Raw genomic sequence first — 23,269 nt, 5'->3', positions numbered from 1 at the left:
AAATGAAAATGAATATGTAATTAAAATAACATGGCAAAAGTAGGTAACCATAATGTAAATTACATTTACCTGTGACCATAAATAATATTGAAAAAGTTATGGAAAAAATACATCCAGATAATAAAGATATACAGAGTGTGTTTAATAACAAAAACAAACAAATACCTCAACATTGCCACAGTGAAGATACTTTGGAACACTTGCAAGAGCTTACAAAAGATATTTACATGCAGTAAAAAAAATTAAAATAAATAACTAATGTTAATGTTAATGTTAATTAATATTAATATAACTGAAATCCCACAAGAAGTCACAATACTATAATATCAATATTTCATGATATGACCCACACCTTCCCTGGGGCTACTTTGAAGTATTTAAATCATATTAGATATGACATAGCAAAATAACGATCCATATAAATAAACTGTAAAATATACATAAATGAACCAATAAATAAATTAAGAAATATTGTAACAAAATGTGACACTATTGGGGAAAAGGCGATGATGACAAACTTTAACCCAGTTACGAAAATAACAACAATGAAACAAGATATATTTCACAATAATGAGTTAATCTTGAAAAATGTCTCACTAGTCACAATGTATTGGTTAATTTATGTTTGACTAACAAAATGTATTCATGAATATTTATTTCATATCATCCTCTTTTTGTATACGAGTTTGAGCACTGATTAGTAACTGCATTTGCACAAGAGAAGCATATTTATCGATAAGTCTGTTTCAAAATAGTACATTCATTTCGTTGACAAAACGTTGCATCGTGTTCTTGAACGTACCCCCAACAGCTCTTGATTTCGAAAAGCATTGTGGGATTGGATGCCGGTGGAAAGCTTCTCGAAGGAACTGCAAAGATGATGGTGAGTGAGTTAGCATTCATGCCCAAATTCAAATGTATAATCCGTGTCCATCCTTCGGTTTGTCAGCGAGCATTTCCATTTGAACTACTCTGAATTTAGATAACTCCCTGTCGACAGTCTTTGGAAGCAATTCTTTTTGTGAAAATGATTTAAAAACGGGTTTTATTTTGATCCAGACTTAGCCTCGTAGGGTACCCAGCATCAATGGGCGTAAACGTAGCTATGTACTAACAAATTAGCGTTAGCTATTAGCTAGCTATGTATTATATACCTTTTTAGCTGGTTACTGTTTGGTGTTATAATTTAGGATAGTGTAAGGATTTGTCTATTAGCTTTATTAGCTTCTGTCATTGCAGCTTTGCCAGTCAGGTTGTTATCATGTTACCGCTAGCTGCTGTGTGTTTAGCCTCTTTGTACGACTGGCTGCATGAAACGTTAAAGTTAGATAAATATATACGGTGTCAGCGTAGGAAACATGTCTACCGGCCCGATATATCGATTAACTAAAATATACCGCTCGAGTAATTTAACATTACTCAGCGTATGAAGTTGTCCTGAGATGTGGTCATGTTGTTAGCCATGACAGAATAAAGCGGACTCATGCAGAGAAACAAAGACCAGACAAAGTCAATCAGTTATTTGCTTACATCTGCTAGCAAAGGTTAATGATCGGAAAACGTTAAGCAAAATAATAAGGTGTTTAATAGACTGTAAACAGACATCCGGCTTTTGACAGTCGCACAGCATGTCTGATGATGAGCAACAAAAGCATCAAACCCCACAGCTAACGTTACAGTACCAGCAGCAGCCTGGATGTTTGACCATTTTAGGTTATGGCCTTAAATGGTAAAATAAAATCACTCAAACCTATATACTGTTTGTGCTGAAGCCAAGCAACATGGCTAATTTCAACGCTATTATATACACTTTTTTATTTTATTTTTTAGATATTTTAGATATAGAAAATAAAAGCTATAATATACAGCAAGAATAATGTATCCTTTATTAGGTCCCATGAGGGGAAATTACAATTTACACTCTATTACACACAGGCCTGAATTACACACACATGCTTGGTACCTATACATTCACTAATGGTGAGATGTCATAGTGGGGGGGCTACCCATGGAAAGGCACCTTGAGCAGTTGGTGGTTCAATGCCTTGCTCAAGAACACCTTGGCAGTGTTCAGGAGGTGAACTGGCACCTCTTTAGCTACCGGTGCACCATGATACTTTGGTCCCTATGTGGACTTGAACCAGTGACCCTCCAGTTCCCAACCAAGCTCCCTACAGACTGAGCTATTGACTGACCTGTTTTTCACACAGAAGCATTGTCTTTGCCATTCATACTGCAACTGAACTTGGTCACAGTCTTGTTTCCACCGATATTCTGTATTGTGTGATGATGTTCATGAAGAAGCAAACTATGGCTACAAAGATGTGCTGCAGTATTCATATTTTGTTTTCAGATAACCTCTGCATACTTCTCAGTAGGGCTGCACGATTATGGCCAAAATGATAATCGCGATTATTTTGATCAAAATTTTGATCGCGATTATTCTCACGATTATTTGTTGATTTTAACCAAAACAAATTTTATTGTCACATAGGCTATTTATAACTGCGAGAGGGAGTGTGATGGACGCTACTCACAGAGACGGCTGACTCATTATGAACGGGTCCAGCACGGGTCGAACGGCGGATACACACGTCGTGTGTATTAAACGTTTGTATCTTCACTGTGCTGCATTTTTATGAACTATGATATTCTGGCCATGGTCCAGGCTACGGTACAGCAGCTCCGTCTCCCACGCTGTGACTCTACCAACTGAAGTTAGTTGCATTCAAAAACTTCTTCTGTGTTCTTCGCCGTAGCGGCCGCGATAACAGTTACCCGCGGAAACACTGGTACAAATACAGGTTTGCCCCCTCATACTTAACAATATACAGCTGTGTTAATGAAAAATTAAAACTGTAGACATATATCAGAAGTGTGGACCGGCGGCCGCTGTGTGGCGGAGAGTAAGAGGAGAGAGAGTAGGACGAGAGAGCGTAGAAAGATCCAACGCAGGCACGGCTTTACAGACGAAATGGGTCATGTAACGCAAAATTAAACCGTATCCATATAAACAGCATTGCAGCGGATGTGAGGACATTAGCACCGGTGCGTCCTAGAAGAGCTAACTGCTAACAGACGCTACTAGCTAACAGCTAACAGACGCTGACTAGCACTGGTCACTGCTGTTGTCTGAAAAACAACAAATGGGACAAAGTGTTGCGTTTAATGGTAAACTGGTAAACCTTGAGACTGACGTATTACCGACTGCTATCTGTTGAGTTTTCCTCACGCTACTCTGTCCTCTGTGACTGTCTACATCTAGAAACTTAGCTGCACGGGGTGCAGTGAACTACTCTGACTGGTTCATGAGCAGACGGCTTTATGGAGCGGGAGATTGGCTTTGCAAAAAACCCGGAGCGTTCTATGAAATGACGCTTTATAAAAAATAATCGCTCGATCACGCAAATTTGATCGTGGGAAGTCCAAATCGTGATCGCGATTAAAATTCGATTAATTGTGCAGCCCTACTTCTCAGTATACCTTACTTATTTGGAATTGTTGGTTTTGGGTTCAGCTTACTTGATTACTCACTCTCTTTCCCTTTCTTCTGTCAACCACCTCTTCTTCCCTCTCCCTTTATCTCTTTGTCTCTCTAGCCCACACCAGTTATCCTGCTGAAGGAGGGGACAGACACGTCTCAGGGCATTCCCCAGCTCGTCAGTAACATCAATGCTTGCCAGGTCAGAAAAACACCTTTTCTACTTTTTGTGTGTTTTTTTTGTTTTCTGTGATTTAATGTGTTTACCTATCGGGTTGTCTTTTCCAGGTGATTGCTGAGGCTGTCAGGACCACCCTGGGGCCTCGGGGGATGGACAAACTGATGGTGGATGGCAGAGGTAAGGAGAGATGGTTAGATAAGGATGTAAGAAATGGATTACGGGATGAATTCCCCCTCACCAAAAATGTGTGATTAAATGTTTTCCAGGTAAGGCCACAATCTCCAATGATGGAGCCACCATCCTGAAACTGCTGGATGTGGTTCACCCTGCAGCCAAGACCCTGGTGGACATTGCTCGCTCCCAGGATGCTGAGGTGGGTGTGGGTGGGTGGGTGGTTTCAAGCCTAATGAAAATACCCACAAAAATCTGATACCAACAAAATGTAGTATTTCCCCGTCAAAACTACATATAATAGCTTTTCATAATCGTCTTTATTCTTTTATACCATCCTCAGGTCGGAGACGGCACCACCTCTGTCACTCTTCTGGCTGCTGAGTTCCTGAAGCAGCTTAAGTCGTACGTGGAGGAGGGTCTCCACCCACAGACCATTATCAGATCTTTTCGCACTGCCACCCAACTCGCTGTCAAAAAGATCAATGAGATCGCCGTCTCTGTGAAGAAATACGACAAGCAGTACGTGCTCACTTTCACCTCCAATATTTCCATGGCTGCCACATAGAATTTCAGGTTTAATCTACAAGCAATATAGTTATGTTTCCATATGCTGTAGTCAAATTGTGCTTTTAGTAACTGGTCTAGTTGTACATTTTCAGAATTTCTCCCCCCCCCCCCCCTCTCTCTCTTCCAGGGAGCAGAGGCAGCTGCTGGAGAAGTGTGCAGCCACTGCCCTGAACTCCAAGCTCATTGCCGGTCAGAAGGAGTTCTTCTCCAAAATGGTGGTGGATGCTGTCATGTCTCTGGACGAGCTGCTCTCTCTTAAGATGATTGGCATCAAGAAGGTCCAGGGAGGAGCCCTTGAGGTTTGTATTTTATACCTTTTCTCCCATTTAAACAAAACCTGCCTCTGAAATTGCTTAATACAAGATATGACGGTTATAGAAACAAGTTTATGGGTTGGTCATAGAAATGTAAGTGAAGAAATTAAAAACAAGGTTTAAACGTTTCGAAAGGTTTATATAACTTAAGTTTTACTAATACACCTGGCCACTATTTTCATTATTTTTTTTTTTAAATTCCAACTCCATCTGTCTTTATTTTTAATTTCACAGGATTCCCAAATGATCTCTGGGGTTGCGTTCAAGAAGACCTTCTCCTACGCTGGGTTTGAGATGCAGCCTAAACGCTATGACAATCCAAGGATTGCTTTGCTCAATGTGGAGCTGGAGCTGAAGGCTGAGAAGGATAACGCTGAGGTCCGCGTGAAATCTGTGGAGGTATGAAGACCACCACACACCTCAGAATGCAAAATAAATCCCTGAAATGTTGTGAAATCAGTCTCTCTTCCTTGCTGCCTGTTTTAACCTTCTTTCCCCCTTACTGCAGGACTACCAGGCCATTGTGGACGCAGAGTGGAACATCCTGTACGACAAACTGGAGAAGATCTATCAGTCAGGAGCCAAAGTGGTTTTGTCCAAGTTACCCATTGGGGATGTGGCCACCCAGTTCTTCGCTGACAGAGACCTGTTCTGTGCTGGCAGGGTGCAGGAGGAGGATATGAAGAGGACCATGATGGTAGGCGTGTTGGCTTGTTTGAATCAACTTGTGTGTTGCAAACCTACATTTCTCATGTAAAAACGAGCTTGAACAATACTGCTTGTGTGTAATGTGACCTGCAGGCCTGCGGTGGCTCCATCCAGACCTCAGTAGGTGCCCTGACAGACGATGTCCTCGGACTGTGTGAACACTTCGAAGAGGTCCAGGTTGGAGGAGAGAGGTAAGAGGGACACGTCCCAATTTCTATCAGTCCTCGTGAGAGAATTAACGTCTTTCAAGTAAACCATGCGTCATGATTCTCTGTGACAGCTCACACCCATCACGCCTGTGTCCGTAGGTACAACTTCTTTAAGGGCTGTCCAAAGGCCAAGACCTGCACCATCATCCTGAGGGGCGGAGCAGAACAGTTCACAGAGGAAACGGAGCGATCACTGCACGATGCCATCATGATCGTACGCCGAGCCATCAAGGTCAGTTGACTCGTGGAGTGTATGTGTGCATGTTTTCCAGTGGTTGCATGAAGGCTCAATATATGTAGCCGTTAGAGTACACCATGTCAGATATTTGTTACCAGCTCTGTGTTGCTGTTCACTCCACCAATATGACTTGTTGTGTTGCATTGCTATAGGGATCCAGGAGTCTCTTAAGTCTCTCTTCTGTGTCAAGTGATATGCAGGTTCTTCAGTCTGATTGGAAATTAGTTTTTTTATTATACCTCCACGACAGCCGTGGCCGGAGGCATTATGTATTCGGGTTGTCCGTACATACGTCCGTTCAATTTTGTGAACGGGAAATCTTATGGACACCCTGGAGGGAATTTCTTCAGATTTGGCACAAACATCCAAACATTTTCTTTAATTGCTTCAAAGTCCTCACTACATATATTATGATTCTGGACAGACATGGATGTAAACTGCAACTTGACTGGGCAGTAATGCTAGTTTTAGTTGAAATTCTTCCTATCCTTGATGCTAAAGTCAAGGAAACTTGTAGCATATTTAACACAAACCAGCAAGATTAAAATTCATGTTTGTTACAATTTGATTTTGATCTAGAACATCAATTTTGTTAATTTGTCAACCTGTGTGTGCACACCGACCGCAATAAGCCAACTGCACGTTATTGATTTTCAGAGCGACTCCATTGTAGCGGGTGGAGGAGCCATAGAGATGGAGCTGTCCAAGTACCTGCGGGATTATTCCAGGACCATCCCCGGGAAACAGCAGCTGCTGATCGGAGCGTACGCCAAGGCCCTGGAGATCATCCCCAGACAGCTGTGTGACAACGCCGGCTTTGATGCTACCAACATTCTGAACAAACTGCGTGCCAAACACGCACAGGTAGGAAACGAAACACACATGCTTTACCTCCCTACGCAAGACTTGGAACATAGCATTTGGCATAAGGGCACTATTATGGCCTTCAGGTTTAGATGTGGCGCAGGATATAAAGTCAACTCCGTTTGACTTTGTGGGCTTGTTCTGTCCTCTCCCTGCAGGGTGGGATGTGGTACGGTGTAGACATCAACAACGAGGACATCGCAGACAACTATGTTGCCTGCGTCTGGGAACCATCCATCGTGAGGATCAATGCTCTGACAGCGGCGTCAGAGGCAGCCTGCCTCATCCTGTCGGTGGATGAGACCATCAAGAACCCACGCAGCAGTATGGATGGACCTCCTGGTGGTGGCAGGGGCAGGGGCCGCGGCAGACCCCATGCTCACTAAGAGAGGCAAGAACAAAACCACATTTTAAACAGGCATTCAAATCCAAATGCAGAAACAGGATTGCCTTCAGTTGATTTACACATGGATGCAGAGATTGTGTTGATAAAGGTTTGGCATGTTTGATCTGCATTTGGATTTGAATGCTGGATTAAAATTTGGCGTTGTTAACAGTCAGACATGTTGCAAGTGTAGTGAAACAAATAAAAGGGGGAAAATTCTAAGTTTATCTAGCAAGTTCGAGATAGTCTTTAGGCTTTTTCCAAGATGGCTGACATTTCTTGTTTTCTGTCACTTTGTTTTTTTTACTGAAGCTTTCACTTGGTAACGTCTGTTTAACATTTCAAGTCTTGCATCTTTCCACGTGTAGCCATTTTACTGAGAAATATTGAGATTCAAGAAGAATGAAATTAGTTTCCCCCCTTGGTTTTGTATCAAACACACTCCTGTCCCCTCCAAGTTGGCTCTTCCTCTCTGACCTGAAGCAGCTCTTCCATCCTTTCTAATCTGGACGTGTTACTTGACAAACTGATGTGTAACATGGGAGGGAAAGCACTGATGTTAAGCAGTTCTGAACCATTCGTTGGTTATGCTATGTGAAACTATTTATTGGACCATTGTTATCAATAAATTCACAGCTGAAATCATACTGTTGACAGTTTGTTTTTTTGAAACATCTGGTTACGGGTAGAGACAGAAGAGATTGTCCACAACAGTGCATTAGTGGCAGGTGTGTTCTATCTTTTAAAAAGTAAAGCATGGTCTTGTTTTTGAAAATGGTGCATGGGTTTTATTTCAATGAAAGGCCATGGATCATTAAATTAGGATAACGCTTTTGAATCAGTTTGCAACCTGCGCAGTTTAAAATAAACTAGACTAAGAAAGCTCAAGATCGAGCCAGCATGTTGAACATGGTACAGTGGTTCTTAATCTGATACATGAAGTGAACATAAACATGAATACAGCTTATTACAGCATACATAACATAAGACTCTTAATGTGGCACAGTATGAGGGCATCAGGGGGAAAGTTAAAGCCCCGGCAGATGCTTATACTAAAACATACAGACCATAGTTAGATGTAAGAAATCCCAGGTTTTACTTTTTTGTTTTTTTTAAGCTTTTAACTACAATTACCCTGTCTTCCTCAGTTGAAGTTTACTCAGTTGCCATGGAGATAACTCCGTTTCATGGAACTTCACTCATGTTTTAACATGTAACAGTGAAGACAACTGAGCCATCTCCATCTGCTGAGAAAGGCTGAGAGGTGTGGTTAAAGGAAGCTGTAATAGACTAGAGTGACTGTGTTGAAAGCTGGGTTTAGGCCCAAATCAACCGGCTCCCAGTGTTAATGATGCTGGTTTCCCATTTTTGTAGGATATGTGAAAAGTGAAGAATACCATTAAAAGGAAACTTTCAACAAAATGTCTTGAATTCTACAGATAGCGACCGATACACCCTAATGTAAATGGTGCCATACTTTGTAAGAAAGATGCATATAATTGCACAGTCCTTCATAGTGAAGGATCCTCCCGTGTGATTTGTATGTGTAGTTCAGTCTTTTCACCACTAGGTGACGCACAATCACAGTCACAGCTTGTGTCCAGGCAATATCTTGTAAATGGCAAACAACTAAAAGGCAACCGTCTTCTTATTTGACTATTAGGATGAGTGAGTTTCTCTCTAGGTAGTATAATGCAAAAGCTGTATTATTATGAGGGATCTGTTCGAGTTCATAGTGTTGCTCCGGGTATTTTCTGGGCAGGAAATGCCTGTGACATTATATGGTATGACATAAAAAACTCCATTGAAGTCAGGAGAGCAGACAAATTCATGTGTTCCTTTTTGGACATAAAGGGCGCCCTACCCTTCAGTTGAGGAGATGTTTTTTTGAGGATTATATACTTATGAAGTTCCTCTCCGGTTTCTAAAGATTAAATATAAAGCCTAAATGTCTGAATTAAAGGATGGAAGTTGCTTCTTGGAATGCAAAGTTTTAAAAAAAAGATGCCCACTCCCAAAGTACCGCTTTTATCTATTATCGTCCATAGAATCAGTTTAGTTTTTCTGTTTTCCAATCCTCGTATCCACTTCCTGCTCCTCCTCAATTAGACAGGAAGTCTATGGAAGCCCGCACGGAGCGGTTAGACATGACGTCGACGGCTGTGACTCTGATCTCCGTGTCTCCAAACTGCATGGTGGCTCTGATCTCTCTTCTCTCTGGGCCTCCGGCTCCTCCTCCAGCTCCGCCCACTGCTCCCGCCAGCGGTTCCGGGAGGTCCAATGTGATCGTCCCGCACTTCCTGACTGCAGGGTCGGTGATGTACGTGACGTCGTCCGTGGCGCTGCAGTAGATGTTGATGATGATCTTCCGCTGGCCCAGACGAGCAGGCGTGTAGCTCCGCCTCACGACCTCGCCCAGAGCCACCGACTGGTCGACGCAGACGAAGCGGTCCAGGATATCGGTGCACCACTGGCGACCATCCTTGATGAGGAGTTTGTCCCGTGGGTGGCGTCCCTCCACGAACCGGTTCAATACGCCAACACCGTAGATCAGGGGGCATCGGCGCACTCTGACCTGCAAGAGAGCGGTTGTTAGATCATGTTGAATAGCTACTCCGTTACTGGTCTCTCATTGCCAGACCTTCCTCCACAGCGCTGTCAAGGAGGGTCTGGCTAGTCCACACAGCATTCCGGTTTGGGAACAAAACGTGCTCTGGTTTATTGGCATTTCTTTAAACCAATCACAATTGTCTTGGGCGAGGCTAAGCGCCTGACAGAGCCACGGTGACTCTGCAAAATAGCCTTGGGAAGGGACTTGTTTTGGTCGAACATGTACACTACCGTTCAAAAGTTTGGGGTCACATTGAAATGTCCTTATTTTTGAAGAAAAAGCACTGTACTTTTCAATGAAGATAACTTTAAACTAGTCTTAACTTTGAAGAAATACACTCTATACATTGCTAATGTGGTAAATGACTATTCTAGCTGCAAATGTCTGGTTTTTGGTGCAATATCTACATAGGTGTATAGAGGCCCATTTCCAGCAACTATCACTCCAGGGTTCTAATGTTACAATGTGTTTCCTCATTGGCTCAGAAGGCTAATTGATGATTAGAAAAGCCTTGTGCAATCATGTTCACACATCTGAAAACAGTTAGGTCGTTACAGAAGCTACAAAACTGACCTTCCTTTGAGCAGATTGAGTTTCTGGAGCATCACATTTGTGGGGTCAATTAAACGCTCAAAATGGCCAGAAAAAGAGAACTTTCATCTGAAACTCGACAGTCTATTCTTGTCCTTAGAAATGAAGGCTATTCCATGCGAGACATTGCTAAGAAATTGAAGATTTCCTACAACGGTGTGTACTACTCCCTTCAGAGGACAGCACAAACAGGCTCTAACCAGAGTAGAAAAAGAAGTGGGAGGCTGTGTTGCACAACTGAGCAAGAAGATAAGTACATTAGAGTCTCTAGTTTGAGAAACAGACGCCTCACAGGTCCCCAACTGGCATCTTTATTAAATAGTACCCGCAAAACACCAGTGTCAACATCTACAGTGAAGAGGCGGCTGCGGGATTCTGGGCTTCAGGGTAGAGGGGCAAAGGAAAAGCCATATCTGAGACTGGCCAATAAAAGAAAAAGATTAAGATGGGCAAAAGAACACAGACATTGGACAGAGGAAGACTGGAAAAAAGTGTTGTGGACGGATCACAAAGAAGAACGTTTGTACAGGGTAAAAGGGATTCTGAATAAGGACGGCTATCACTCCATTTTGCAACGCCATGCCATACACAGTGGACAGCGCTTGATTGGAGCCAATTTCATCCTACAACAGGACAATGACCCTAAACACACCTCCAAATTGTGCAAGAACTATTTAGAGCAGAAGCAGGCAGCTGGTATTCTATCGGTAATGGAGTGGCCAGCGCAGTCACCAGATCTGAACCCCATTGAGCTGTTGTGGGAGCAGCTTGACCGTATGGTACGCAAGAAGTGCCCATCCAACCAATCCAACTTGTGGGAGCTGCTTCTGGAAGCGTGGGGTGCAATTTCTCCAGATTACCTCAACAAATTAACAGCTAGAATGCCAAAGGTCTGCAATGCTGTAATTGCTGCAAATGGAGGATTCTTTGACGAAAGCAAAGTTTGATGTAAAAAAAAAATCTTATTTCAAATACAAATCATTATTTCTAACCTTGTCAATGTCTTGACTCTATTTTCTATTCATTTCACAACGTATGGTGGTGAATAAGTGTGACTTTTCAGGAAAACACAAAATTGTTTGGGTGACCCCAAACTTTTGAACGGTAGTGTATACGTTCAAAAGTTGTTTTAGTTGTGAAACAGAAAACTTTTATTGGACAGATAGTCTAGCTAGCTGTCTGGATTTACCCTGCAGAGATCTGAGGGGCAGTTAACCAGAGTCCAGGTGGAATTTCCGGAAGCAATCCCGGAAGTGGAACGTCGTGGACATAGACGTGTCCCTGAGCACTCACCACAGTGGGATCCAGCCCGAAGAGCACGGCACCCTTCAGTATGGTCAGTCCAACATCATGGGGGATGATGATGCGACACGTCCGCCCCAGTGCTCTCTGGACTGCTTTCTGCAGCATAGGCGACTCGGCAAATCCACCGACCAGGAAGAGGAAACGCACACCGCAAACCTCCGGCTTTGCCATCAGCTCCTCTGTCAGGGGACAAAAAGAGGGACGATCTTTCAAAATTCTTTCACTTCATTAGAGAGTATGAGCCAAGTGTGTGTTTCTGTGTACTGTGGCTGGATGTTTCATAGGGAAATAGTGATATCGTCAATGTGAAACATCCACTCTTTGTCTTATGGTGACACACGACACAGGGCTTTGTGTGTTTCTCACCGATGTGTTTGACAATATTGACGATGGTGGGCTGGAAGAGTTCGTTCATGGCTTCCTGTGTCAGCCGCAGCATCCCCTGGGAGGACCACTTCACTATGTTCATACTGACACACACACACACACACACACACACACACACACACACACACACACACACACAGGTGAGAGTTGCATCTTTAATGTTACAGATACACTAAATCTATTAATTGTTTTTTCCGACTGCTCACACACTCACCTACCATCCCACTGTCATTTACACATCTACGCACACATACACACACACACACACATATATACACACATAGAAGAGAGTTTGATCTTTAATGTTACAGATACACTAAATCAATTAATTGTTTATTCCAGCTGCTCACACACTCACCTACCATCCTGCTGTCATATACACATCTACACACACACACACACACACACACACACACACACACACACACACACACACACTCACTTGCTCTTCCTCAGGGCGGCCTCCACACTCTGCCCCCTGTGTCTCTTGTAGTAGTCGATGAAAGAGAAGGGCAGGGAGATGTTGAGGGCGTTGGCCCTGCCCGGCGCCGCCGTCCGTTTCCTCGCCTCGAACGCGATGGTGAGGTCCACCCAGGCCGCTGGCCTCTTGGCTTTAAAGCTCTGGATGAAGTCCTCGCCAAAGATCTGGCACAGCATGGCTTCGAAGGCCAGGTCAACGCCGATGGCACCGTGCGGACCGCCTGGAAGAAGATCCACAGCGTTGGATTCAGTAGGAAAAGATTTTCGTGTTTCAGCCAATCGCAAAAGTTTGTACCTGAAGCCTTGTAGAGCTCTTTAAGTGTTCCTTGTGGCTGCTCTATCTGATGGACTGTCAGGTCAACTGTTCCTCCCCCGCAGTCTGCAACAATGTACCTGTCACCTACACAAAGAGTGCACAAACACACACTATTTTAACACATGCTGTGTCCTGGAAACATTTTAGAGAATATTCTGCATAGTGCTGTAAGAACATGATGTGTCTCCATAGTTTGTAGGAGGAAATTATGAATGATAATGTGTCTTAATTTTTGTGGAAGTTCCAAATGTCATGTTTCAAGTGTTTGTATATAGTGTGCGTGTGTGTGTGCGCGTGTTTCCCCTGAAGCTCTTCAACCAGTACACTCTCCAATATCTAGAACGTAAACAAGCTCCAGGCATCTGTGATTGCTGTGTGTGTGTGTGTGTGTGTGTGTGTGTGTGTGTGTGTGTGTGTGTGTGTGTGTGTGTGTGTGTGTGTGTGTGCGTGTGCGTGTGCGTGTGCGTGTGTGTGTGTTTTTATATGTTAGGCGATAGGAGCTGGTTTTGGCTTAGTTTCCCTGAGTTTAGCTGGCCACACCCTTTCTCACTGCGAGTGAGAAATAGAAAAAGTGCGAGCAGCAAAAATTGACAAAAAAAGGGAAAACGTTGGGACAGACGAGAGAACAAAAATGCAAGAGGTGGAAGATAAAACAGGGTTTCTACTCCTTTGGTTTATTTACAGTGCAGATGCAAAGAGTCCCAAGGGCTGGGTCCTTCCTGTGTGTGTGTGTGTGTGTGTGCGTGTGTGTGTGTGTGGACAGGAAGGGGAGCAGAAAGGGTCAGCGGGGGCGCGTGGCTCATCAGATTGTTGTCATGGCTCAGCAGAGTGTGTAAAACCAGAGAACTAGGTGAGTTTCAAAATAACATTCTTATAGAATTCTGACTTTATTCTTCTAACATTTAGACTTTTTTTCCTCCGAATATTAGAACCAAAACCTCAGTCCCCAGTCCAACAGGGCAGATATTGTAGATTATGGTTAAAAAAAACAGCATCCAAACTACCAAAGAAAAGAGTGAATGCAGTAAATAATGTAGACAGGAGAAAGTTGTAGGTGTGCCTGCTCAGTTGGGGTTATAGGTCAATATCATCAATATCTCCAACATGTGGGGTCTGTCAGTCTCTCTCTCACACACACACACACACACACACACGCACACACGCACACACACACACACACACACTCACCAGTCTGGAGCTCTGACCACAGCTCTCCGGTTCCACTCTCCACCAGGAAGGTCCTGCTGTGTCTGGATCGCCTCAACTGCTCCCTCGCTGCAACACACACACACACACACACAGAAAGCATACTTCAGTTTTTTATACCTTTGATGTTTGATCTTTGTTACACATATACTTGTATGAAATTGTTTAGCTAATTAACACAGTGAGTCAAAGGGACATTGTTTTTGGCATCAGCGGGAAGCTGTTTAAAAACCTTTTAAAAAACACTCTATGCTCGGCAATTCTCCAGTTTTCCAGGGGCATAGCAAGGATTTCTGGGTCCCATGGGCACAAGCAGGGGTTCTTGTCCCCCTGAAATATTGCTCTGGGCCGCCCTTTTCTAAATAAAACAATTCAAAAAGATTTTTTTTTTTTTTTAACTCAGTCCAGCTGTGGGCCCCACAAGTCAGCACCACCGTTCACTGCTTTGCATTTTGTAGTCTTTCTGTATAAACACAGTGTAGGATCAGTTTAACCGATGCTCAATGCAAACTGGCTAGAGCAAAAACAAACTTTTAACCTAATTTGCCTTTCTAATGTATACTACATATGGTAAGGTTTCATAACCCATGAGGTTGTGACATTTACCCAAAGAATAGTAGAAAGTCTTTCAATCTGAGTAAAACAAGAAAAATATACAACAACTAGAGTCATTATATTTTTGCATGACAGAAGCAATCTGTTGGAAATGCTCTCACATTTCAACTTTATCTGAGCTCTTGACATGTAAGCCGCCTGACTGGCAGGTTGTGAGGCCAACAAACACAGAACACACTCAAACCAAGCTGACAGAAATACAAAACAGCTGACAGGCTGTTTGACAGAGCAGATAAACCTATATGCCTCCAAACATGCAAGTGAATCCATGAAATGAGACCGACCTTGTTTACACTAGGTTTTAAAATGCATATCGGTGATCCAACTCGTCTCAAATGGCCAAGTTAAAGAGCCTTGGCACGTCACCAAAACAAGCACCACGTCCTACATTGACAACGTGTGTGTGTGTGTGTGTGTGTGTGTGTGTGTGTGTGTGTGTGTGTGTGTGTGTGTGTGTGTGTGTGTGTGTGTGTGTGGTGTGTGTGTGTGTGTGTGTGTGTGAGAGAGAGAGAGAAAGAAACAAAGAAATAAAGCAAAGATTGTAAAGCAGCAGTGACTACATTGTCTTGAAAGCAAATACTCTTACAGTGGTTTTCACCCTCTGGATGACGCAGGAGGCTGTGGTGTGTGTGTGTGTGTGTGTGTGTGTGTGTGTGTGTGTGTGTGTGTGTGTGTGTGTGTTTGGATGGGGTTGATGATTGAAATTCAAGTCTGGAAACCATTTACATGAAACACTAGAAAAAGTAAATGTGTGTGTGCGTGCGTACGGGCGAGCATGCGTGTGTGTGTGTGTGTGTGTGCGTGCGTGCGGGCAAGCATGCGTGTGTGAGTGTGTGTGTTAATGACTCCCCTATGCTATCTTTGTAGACGAATTGAGGTGGAATAAAAGCTAAAGATAATAAAAACCACGACCGTGATGCCAAGTGTGTGTGTGCGTCGAAAATACTGTATTTCTGTTTGTGTGGCAGTCTGCGTCTGCAGAGTCCTTGCAAAGTGTACAACCTGGCAAAATTAAAAGTAAGAGGGGGAGGAAATGTTTGAAAGACAGAGGGAAAAGAAAGAAAAATGAATGCGAGTGAAGGAGAGGGAGAATGACAGGCCTGGAGGGGGTGAGATCATAGTCTCACTGCACCTTGTTCCAATTACAATATCCTGTGTTTGGTGTGTATCGTTGTGTGTGTGTGAATGTTCTTTGTGTGTGTGGGTCACTGACTGCATATGTATAAGTGGGCCTGTGCAGGGGATTTTGGACGGCATTTTCGTTTCCTGAATTATACATCACTCTCCTATTCCAAATCCCTCTTTGTTCTCTGTGCTGTATTTCACTATTGTCCTGTAGCTGTTGCAAACAACTGCAGCTGTTGCGTGATATGTCTGTGTGCTTTAACGTGCTCTAGGAAAAGTCGGCAGAGGCTCAAATCAGAGCTTCACCAAATACAAATTGCTTCCTTGTTGCAATTATGAACATGGCTCTAGAAACCCAAAATGCCAGTGTATATGTCCCCCCAAGTTTTTTATGTGGAAAGGTTTATACATCTTATTTTTGAAGAAGCAGATATTTTGTGAAACAGCTTCTCGTCCTTTGTACTGATGATTCAACCAGAAGAGTTGCAGCACCATGCTATGCCCTCCCTGGCAGTCACTTAATGTTGTCTTTGTAGAAAATCTACAATTTGTTTAACAATTTACAACTGAAAAGTCATCTGGGTAAAAACCACAAGTAGTATCTGAAGTCAGATTTATTTCTTTTACACACACACACACACACACACACACACACACACACACACACACACACACACACACACACACACACACACACACCACCTACATAAACCACAATCCCCAAGTGAAATCCAACAACATTTTCAGGAACACAGTGTGGTTTCATGCTTATGCTAATGACAAAGCAAACACACACACACACACACACAAACAAAAGTACACACACACAAACACACAAAGTGCTCAAAGAACCCACATAGACAAAATCTTTCTCTCTCTCTTCACTACCTTGTCTGAAGCTGGAGTCAAAGGGCCGGGATCCTTCCAAATCAAAGCCATTTGTGATTGGGTGTAAGCTCAGGTCAATCACCTGGTGGAGGCGGAGCTTACGGCAGTAAATAGACGCAGCTTCAGGTTCCAGAGCGATGAGGAGCTGCTCAGGACAATCAGGAGACACAAGACCTGCCTGGAGGAGTAAAGACAAACAGAGAGGGAGAGAAACTTGTATTACCCTGCACTGCTCTTGAGTGTACTGAGATAATCAGGGGGCTGAACAAGAGAAACAAGAGAAATTTAGACGTAGGAAAAGCTGTTCTCAAAAACCCATCATGCTGGGGCGGCCTCTGGCTCACCCAGTAAAAGCGCGCGCCCCATATGTGAGTCCTTTGCAGCGGCCCAGGTTTGAGTCCAACTTGTGTCCCTTTGCTGCATATCATCCCCCATCTCTCTCCCACCTTTCTTGTCTATCCACTGTCACTATCTAATAGAAAAATAATAAATAACAAAAACATAATAACGGGAAACAATGCCCCAAAAAATAATCCTTAAAAGAAAACCACCATGCTTTGAGACTTGGATGTACTGCATTGGTCTGTTTGTAGTCTACATATGTGCCACATAGGAAAGGAGAGATGGTATATAAGCATTAGTTGTGATGTATTTGGTGTAAAGTTGAGTGTGTGTGTGTGTGTGTGTGTGTGTGTGTGTGTGTGTGCAGGGCGGGGGTCTGGACACCACTTCCTGTGTTTGTACGCCAGTCTGTCTCATTGTTCACTTGTGATTACATCATCACCATCAGGAAGCACACATACCCCGTCAGCCTCAAACTAGGAGCCTGTGCAGGGTGTGTGTGTGTGTGTGTGTGTGTGTGTGTGTATGTGTATACAAGACTAGAAAATTGAGAGAGAGAGAGAAGGAGAACGAGAATGAGGAGAGCATGAAAGGTCATAGTCTTTCCCATGTGCTATACTGCACAAGTGCACACTCACACACACACAAACAGGGGTTGGTCCATTGTCATTGATGTATTGTGATAGGACCCAATGCATTCCTGTCCATGTACCCACCCTTCCTACAAGTTAGTGTGACACACTACAGTACACCGAGGAGGAGTTGTCTATTGGTGGGAAGATGTATAGGGCGGATGGAGGCAAAAGAATGGCTTCATGATGTCACACACATACACACACACTCCACGTGCACACACACACATACAGTCCACTACCATCCTCTGCATGTTTGTACGTGTGTGTATCTGGAAGACTAGAGTCTAGCCTGTTGAACAAGTTAAATCCACTCATTTTGAATAGTTTTAGTCATACAACCTGGAACTGTTAGAGTTACATGTATATGCGATATTGGCAGCCAATGACGGCCACAGTCGTCTTTGTCCAGTCAAAACCACGTATCACCAAAATGTTGACCTTTCATGCAACAACAAAAACCTTGTTTTAAGCTTAATCAATATGTAATTTTTGTAATTCAGTGGTTTTTAGACGGTTATTGTAGGAAAAAAGCTTGTTTTTATCAGACCAGAAACAGGTTTGGAGCCCCTTTCAACCAGTCATCTATTCCTGTATTCATTGATTTGATTTATCCGTCAACATGTGTGTCCCCACCAGGTATGCGGCCTCTCTCATGAACTGTTTAGCAGGTTGTTTCCACACAGCGGGGACGGTGATTACCCATCGGATCTCCTCTCCCTCCAGCACTGATGACGACTGGTCCTTCACTTCCTAAAACAAAATCAACTGGAACACTCAGAATCGTACTGAAGATGTGAGTTTCAGTCAAAGCAAAACGCTTAATGAGCTATAGTACAGCAAACTTTACCTTTAGAGCATGTTCCCTGAAGAAGCGCAGGGCGTGAGCAAATACCTCGATGGCCCTTACCCTCCGACCGTTGACGGCGTCCAGCTCCGTCTCCATGGTGAGGTCCTGTAGCCAAACACAACCGCAAATGCTGAAACACTACTTCAAGAACAAGTCATCTTTCTGTTGCTTTAAGGGGATACTTTAGCATTTTATTTCCCTTCCATAAAGTTTGGAGACTTGCAAGAAACAGAGAAAAAAGAAATTGTAAAACATTTAAGCAGCAAGCCAAGATTTCCAGATTTTTTCATCCTGAGTATAGTATATCAAGTTCCAATTACACCACAACCTACACTTCCCACAATGCAGCTCGACCTAGATGTTTAAAATTGACCCTTTCAGTCTAGATGTATTGTGTAAAGTGGTCTTTCTGTCACTATTACACATGTACTCCACCTTTCTCATCTGATTTCCCTGATCTCTCTTACACGTGTGCTGTGAATCTTCATCTTGAACTTATCGAAGTAGAGCCAGTGCCGGGCCTCCTCTGGGTCCAGGTCGTGATAGAAGTCCCGGGCTGCAAACCCAAAACTGTGGAACCTCAACTCAGGAGTCAGCAGCAGACACGTGGGGCTCTTCTGATTGGCCACCCCGGGGTCGCCACCCTCCCAACGTCTGCGTACGTCGATTGGAGGAAAAACATGTCAGAGGTATAGAAAATCATAGAAAAGAATTAAATTAAAGACAATGCACACAGCCTTTACTTCATCATGTGGATGGCTTCTGAGTCCTGTGCAAAGCTAAATGCATAGCCGCTGGAGGTCGTCCCAAAGTCTATTGCCACGACAACCGAGAACGGGCAGGACATCTTGGGTCTGACCTCCACCCTCTGAGAGAGGAGAGAGAGAGAGAGAGAGAGAGAGAGAGAGATTTGTGTGAGTTGTACCTTGTACAGATAGGAGAAGAACTCTCCATAATCACTCCTATTGGATAGATTTACTCCTCTAGTCTTTATTGGGCACTTACTTTAAGTCTACACTTCACTTCAAACTCTGAGTGTAAGTGTTATTGTAAACCACTAATAACAGTGGGAAGTGGATGTGGGTTTATATGTCATGTTTAAGAGCTCTATATAAAGAAAATACGTAGAAAGGGTAAAGGGTGTGTAAGAGTTTCTGTGGTGAGTGTGTGTGTGTGTGTGTGTGTGTGTGTGTGTGTGTCTGCATAGTTACCGGTGAGGGTGAGGGTGTGAGGGGTGTGATGCTACAGTCATTTCTAGCTGTGGCAGGCGATGAAGGAACTGATGAAGTATCACCTGGGAATTCATGGAGAAAGAGGAAGGGAAAGAGAAATGTAATGATATGCAGTGGTGGTTATAGTTGAAATTTCATTACAAACACAAACATGTTTCAGCATTGGCAAAGCAGCACAACATATAGCTAACATATACATGCAGAATTCACCTCATTCTTCATACACTCGACGTTAAGCTCTCTAAATGTGGGATTGAATATCTGTAGTTTCACTGGAATGACTGGAATGTCGTTGGAATCTAATGTGAGTTATATTCCCAAGTGGGAGAGAGGGGCATTGAAAGGTCTGCGTGTTCATGCTCCAAAAGATAACAGTGAGTCATTTTGACCAGGTTGCCATGGTAATTAAGCATGTGTATAAAGTATAAAATACTGTACGTGTGTCTCACCGGGTGTCTGCAGGCCGTTGGGTTCTGGCTGCGCCACGTTAGCCATCTTTACAGGAGCCAGGCTCTGCAGAGAAAAACACAGACACCAGCATGATGCAAATAGAATAATGAATGCTTCATGGCTTCCAGAAACAAATTACGTAAAAATAAATATAGCGCACTAGATAGTGAATAGGGAGAAAGTTTTGGACGCACCAAAGATATTCTTGAGCCAAGAAAAGGAAGTAGGAAGACACACCCCGACTGTTGCAGTGCACTTGAACTTCCAGCTCCCAGCTGCTTCAACCCTTGTGTTGTCTTCTCTTCGACTATCAACTTGTTGTCCATCCCGGTGAAAATTGAACGTTTTGTTATGCATTTGAAGCTTATTAAAACGTTTTTGTCACTTTTTTTAAGGTTTTGTCTTAAATTCATGGTCAATACACCCAATTGAAATAACATTTTACTTAATTTTTGAGTTCTAAAGGCAGAAATCATGAATTATTTTGAAATAAAATAGTTAAGATCAAAGGATATTGAGTGGATCCCAGACTGGTTTATGTCAAAGTTCAGTCAGGATACTGTTTTAAAACCATTTAAACATGTTTTTCAAATGTAAAAATTGACTGAAACACCCAAAATTCAATGAATGTAATCGGCCATTTCACCTGCAAAGAAATTAGTATGGGTTCCATACAACGTAAATCCATGCATCCATGTTATATTTGGGCATTTATGTTCAAAGAAACCCATGTTTCTGATCTAAAAAACTTTAAATTTGACCCGAAGGACAACACAAGGGACAACTCAGAGGCCAGTGACTGGTTGCTTGGAGAAGCTTTCAAGTTTATGAATTCGAATGTCTTTTCAATACCATGTATGTAAATGTAGTATGCGATATGAGACAACTTTCTGTCGGGGTTAAACACAAAACAAGTGAACACGTGGACACGTTGCAGAAACTAACTTATTTAACCTAACTTAATTTTTTAGTTTTTTTATATATCTTCTTTTTTTTTAGGGCTTTTTACCTTTATTTCAGAGTAACAGTGGATAGAAAGGAAAGGTGGGAGAGAGATGGGGGATGACACGCAGCATAGGGCCGCAGGTCGGACTCGAACCCCGGGCCACTGCCAAGGCCTCCCCCTTATTGGGTGATCCAGAGGTCGCCCCAAGGGTAGGCCTAACTGGATAAATATGTTGCGTGCACTTATTCAAAAGACTCATTCGCATTCACAACACACATTTTACGATCTTGGGCACAGAAATGGTAATTATGGAGGACGAGAGGATGAAAAGATGTTTGTGCATGAAATGTGAGAAAAAGACAGCAAGCGTATCTAACTGTGTGCGTGTGTGTGTGTGTGTGTGTGTGTGTGTGTGTGTGGTGTGTGTGTGTGTGGTGTGGTGTGTGTGGTGTTGTGTGTGTGTGTGTGTGTGTGTGTGTGGTTATTGTATTGCAGCACTGGGAATCATTGGAACCGTCTGTGATCTGAGCCAAGAGCCCGCTAAACAGATGAGTGCAATGAAAGAAAGCTGTGTTTGTTTAAATCTCATTCTGTGTGTGTGTGTGTGTGTGTGTGTGTGTGTGTGTGTGTTTTGTGTGAGGAATTGAGAAAGTAAGAGAGAGAAAGAGACCATGAGTTAGTTTGACACCCTTTCTTTGCACGCACGCATGCAACATCTGCGTGCATTTATTCATGCGTGTGCCTAAACATTTGACCATTTGAATGTGTATTTGTGCGTGTGTGTATCATTGGCTTTCTGTCCCATTGTCCCTGCTATTTAATGATAAAACCAGAGAGGGGTTGAAACTCCACATCCTTTCCCTGTTTCATCATACATTTTCTTTTTGGTCTCTTTAACCCTGTCATCGCCTTAAAATCAATGCACAGTGGATGATTTAAACTCCTCCCCCCTTTGTCTTACAATTCTTTTCTTCTCTTTTTTTCTCAGACCCACAACAAGATCTAGCAAAGGAACAACAGAACAAGCAACTTTGATTCCCCTGAGATGTTACATTAAGGACAGATACAACACGCTCCACTTTTATGCACCAACAACAATATAGTACTCTCTTTGAAGAATAGGGCAGATTTACTTGAAGACAGGCTTTATTATTATACTCTGACAAATTATAACAACAACCACTAATGCAAAAAGTACAAACGTGCAAGTTTGACAGATGCTTTTGTCCAAAGCAAAAATGCATTTAACCAACATTGGAGCGAGAGCTACATGTCATTAAAAAATTAAAAGTGCCATTTTTTTATGTTAACTCACCTCTTTGAAAACTGTTGCAACACTGCGCTCTTGTCCTTTGTCTCTCTAAACGTATTCCCAAACTCGGCAGTCTGAAGTTTGGAGTCTGTCTCCAGGGAGGTGGAGATGGAGAATGGAGGAACAGGCGGAAACAAGAGGATGCTTTCTAGAAATCCCTTTTCAAAAATCAAAGACTTCCCACTTGCAGGCAGATTTGGAGAGACGAAATGCAACAAAAAGGAAAAGATCCATGTTTTTCTTCTTCTTCTTCTTCTTCTGCGAAAAGTCAAACTTTTCCAAATGAAGTGAGATTTGTAGTTTTGTCTCTCGGCAGCCAAGCTCGCTGCCTCCCCGCTCTGTGCAGGAATGTCAAGGAAAAGTGTTGACACACACACACACGCACACACACAAATCGCAGGAGTGGGAGGGCTATGACAGCGCATACGGGGGAAATTCTGGGGGTTTACCTCACTGGGATATTGTGTTTGTGTGTGTTCGAGACTGAGGGGTGGACTATTCCTGAGCTGTGTGTGTGTGTGTGGTGTGTGTGTGTGTGTGTGTGTGTGTGTGTGTGTGTGGTGTGTGTGTGTGTGTGTGTGTGTGGTGTGTAAGCGTGTGTGTGTGTGTAAGCGTGTGTGGATCTGATTTCTCCTCTCTGTGCTGCGCTGTGAGCTGTGATTGAAAGCATACATTAACCCCCAGTACCTGCAAATACACACACACACACACACACACACACACACACACACACACTAAGACTAGCTGGACCCACTCCCAATGGGCAGAGGAAGTCAGACCTATTGAGTGTTCGAAAGAAAAGGCCTCTGGTATATACACACACATACACTCAGTCTCCTTGTCCTGTCTGATTTCTCAAT

The 23,269-nt window shown here is 43.2% G+C and overlaps 2 protein-coding genes across 2 annotated transcripts; one reads left to right on the top strand and one right to left on the bottom strand.

The window, feature by feature from the left end:
- The first annotated feature begins 694 nt into the window (after positions 1-694).
- Positions 695-7,766, top strand: cct7 (chaperonin containing TCP1, subunit 7 (eta)). The gene is made up of 12 exons (XM_032544558.1): positions 695-883; positions 3,600-3,683; positions 3,770-3,839; positions 3,929-4,035; positions 4,177-4,355; positions 4,531-4,702; positions 4,952-5,116; positions 5,226-5,414; positions 5,519-5,616; positions 5,734-5,866; positions 6,530-6,736; positions 6,895-7,766. The coding sequence occupies exons 1-12, from the start codon at positions 878-880 to the stop codon at positions 7,120-7,122; spliced, it is 1,638 nt and encodes a 545-aa protein (XP_032400449.1). The 5' UTR covers positions 695-877; the 3' UTR covers positions 7,123-7,766.
- Positions 7,420-22,889, bottom strand: hspa12b (heat shock protein 12B). The gene is made up of 14 exons (XM_032544557.1): positions 22,413-22,889; positions 20,151-20,214; positions 19,681-19,763; positions 19,213-19,337; positions 18,937-19,123; positions 18,470-18,574; positions 18,256-18,372; positions 16,646-16,823; positions 14,000-14,086; positions 12,791-12,895; positions 12,458-12,716; positions 11,995-12,098; positions 11,617-11,807; positions 7,420-9,696 (listed from the first exon to the last, which is right to left on the bottom strand). The coding sequence occupies exons 2-14, from the start codon at positions 20,194-20,196 to the stop codon at positions 9,223-9,225; spliced, it is 2,061 nt and encodes a 686-aa protein (XP_032400448.1). The 5' UTR covers positions 20,197-20,214; positions 22,413-22,889; the 3' UTR covers positions 7,420-9,222.
- Positions 22,890-23,269: the final 380 nt, after the last annotated feature.

Source organism: Etheostoma spectabile, chromosome 19 (assembly GCF_008692095.1).
Source record: "Etheostoma spectabile isolate EspeVRDwgs_2016 chromosome 19, UIUC_Espe_1.0, whole genome shotgun sequence".
NCBI classification, from domain to species: Eukaryota; Metazoa; Chordata; class Actinopteri; order Perciformes; family Percidae; genus Etheostoma; species Etheostoma spectabile.
Note: the sequence above shows the minus strand (reverse complement) of the source record. Positions and strands in the feature narration are given on the sequence as shown.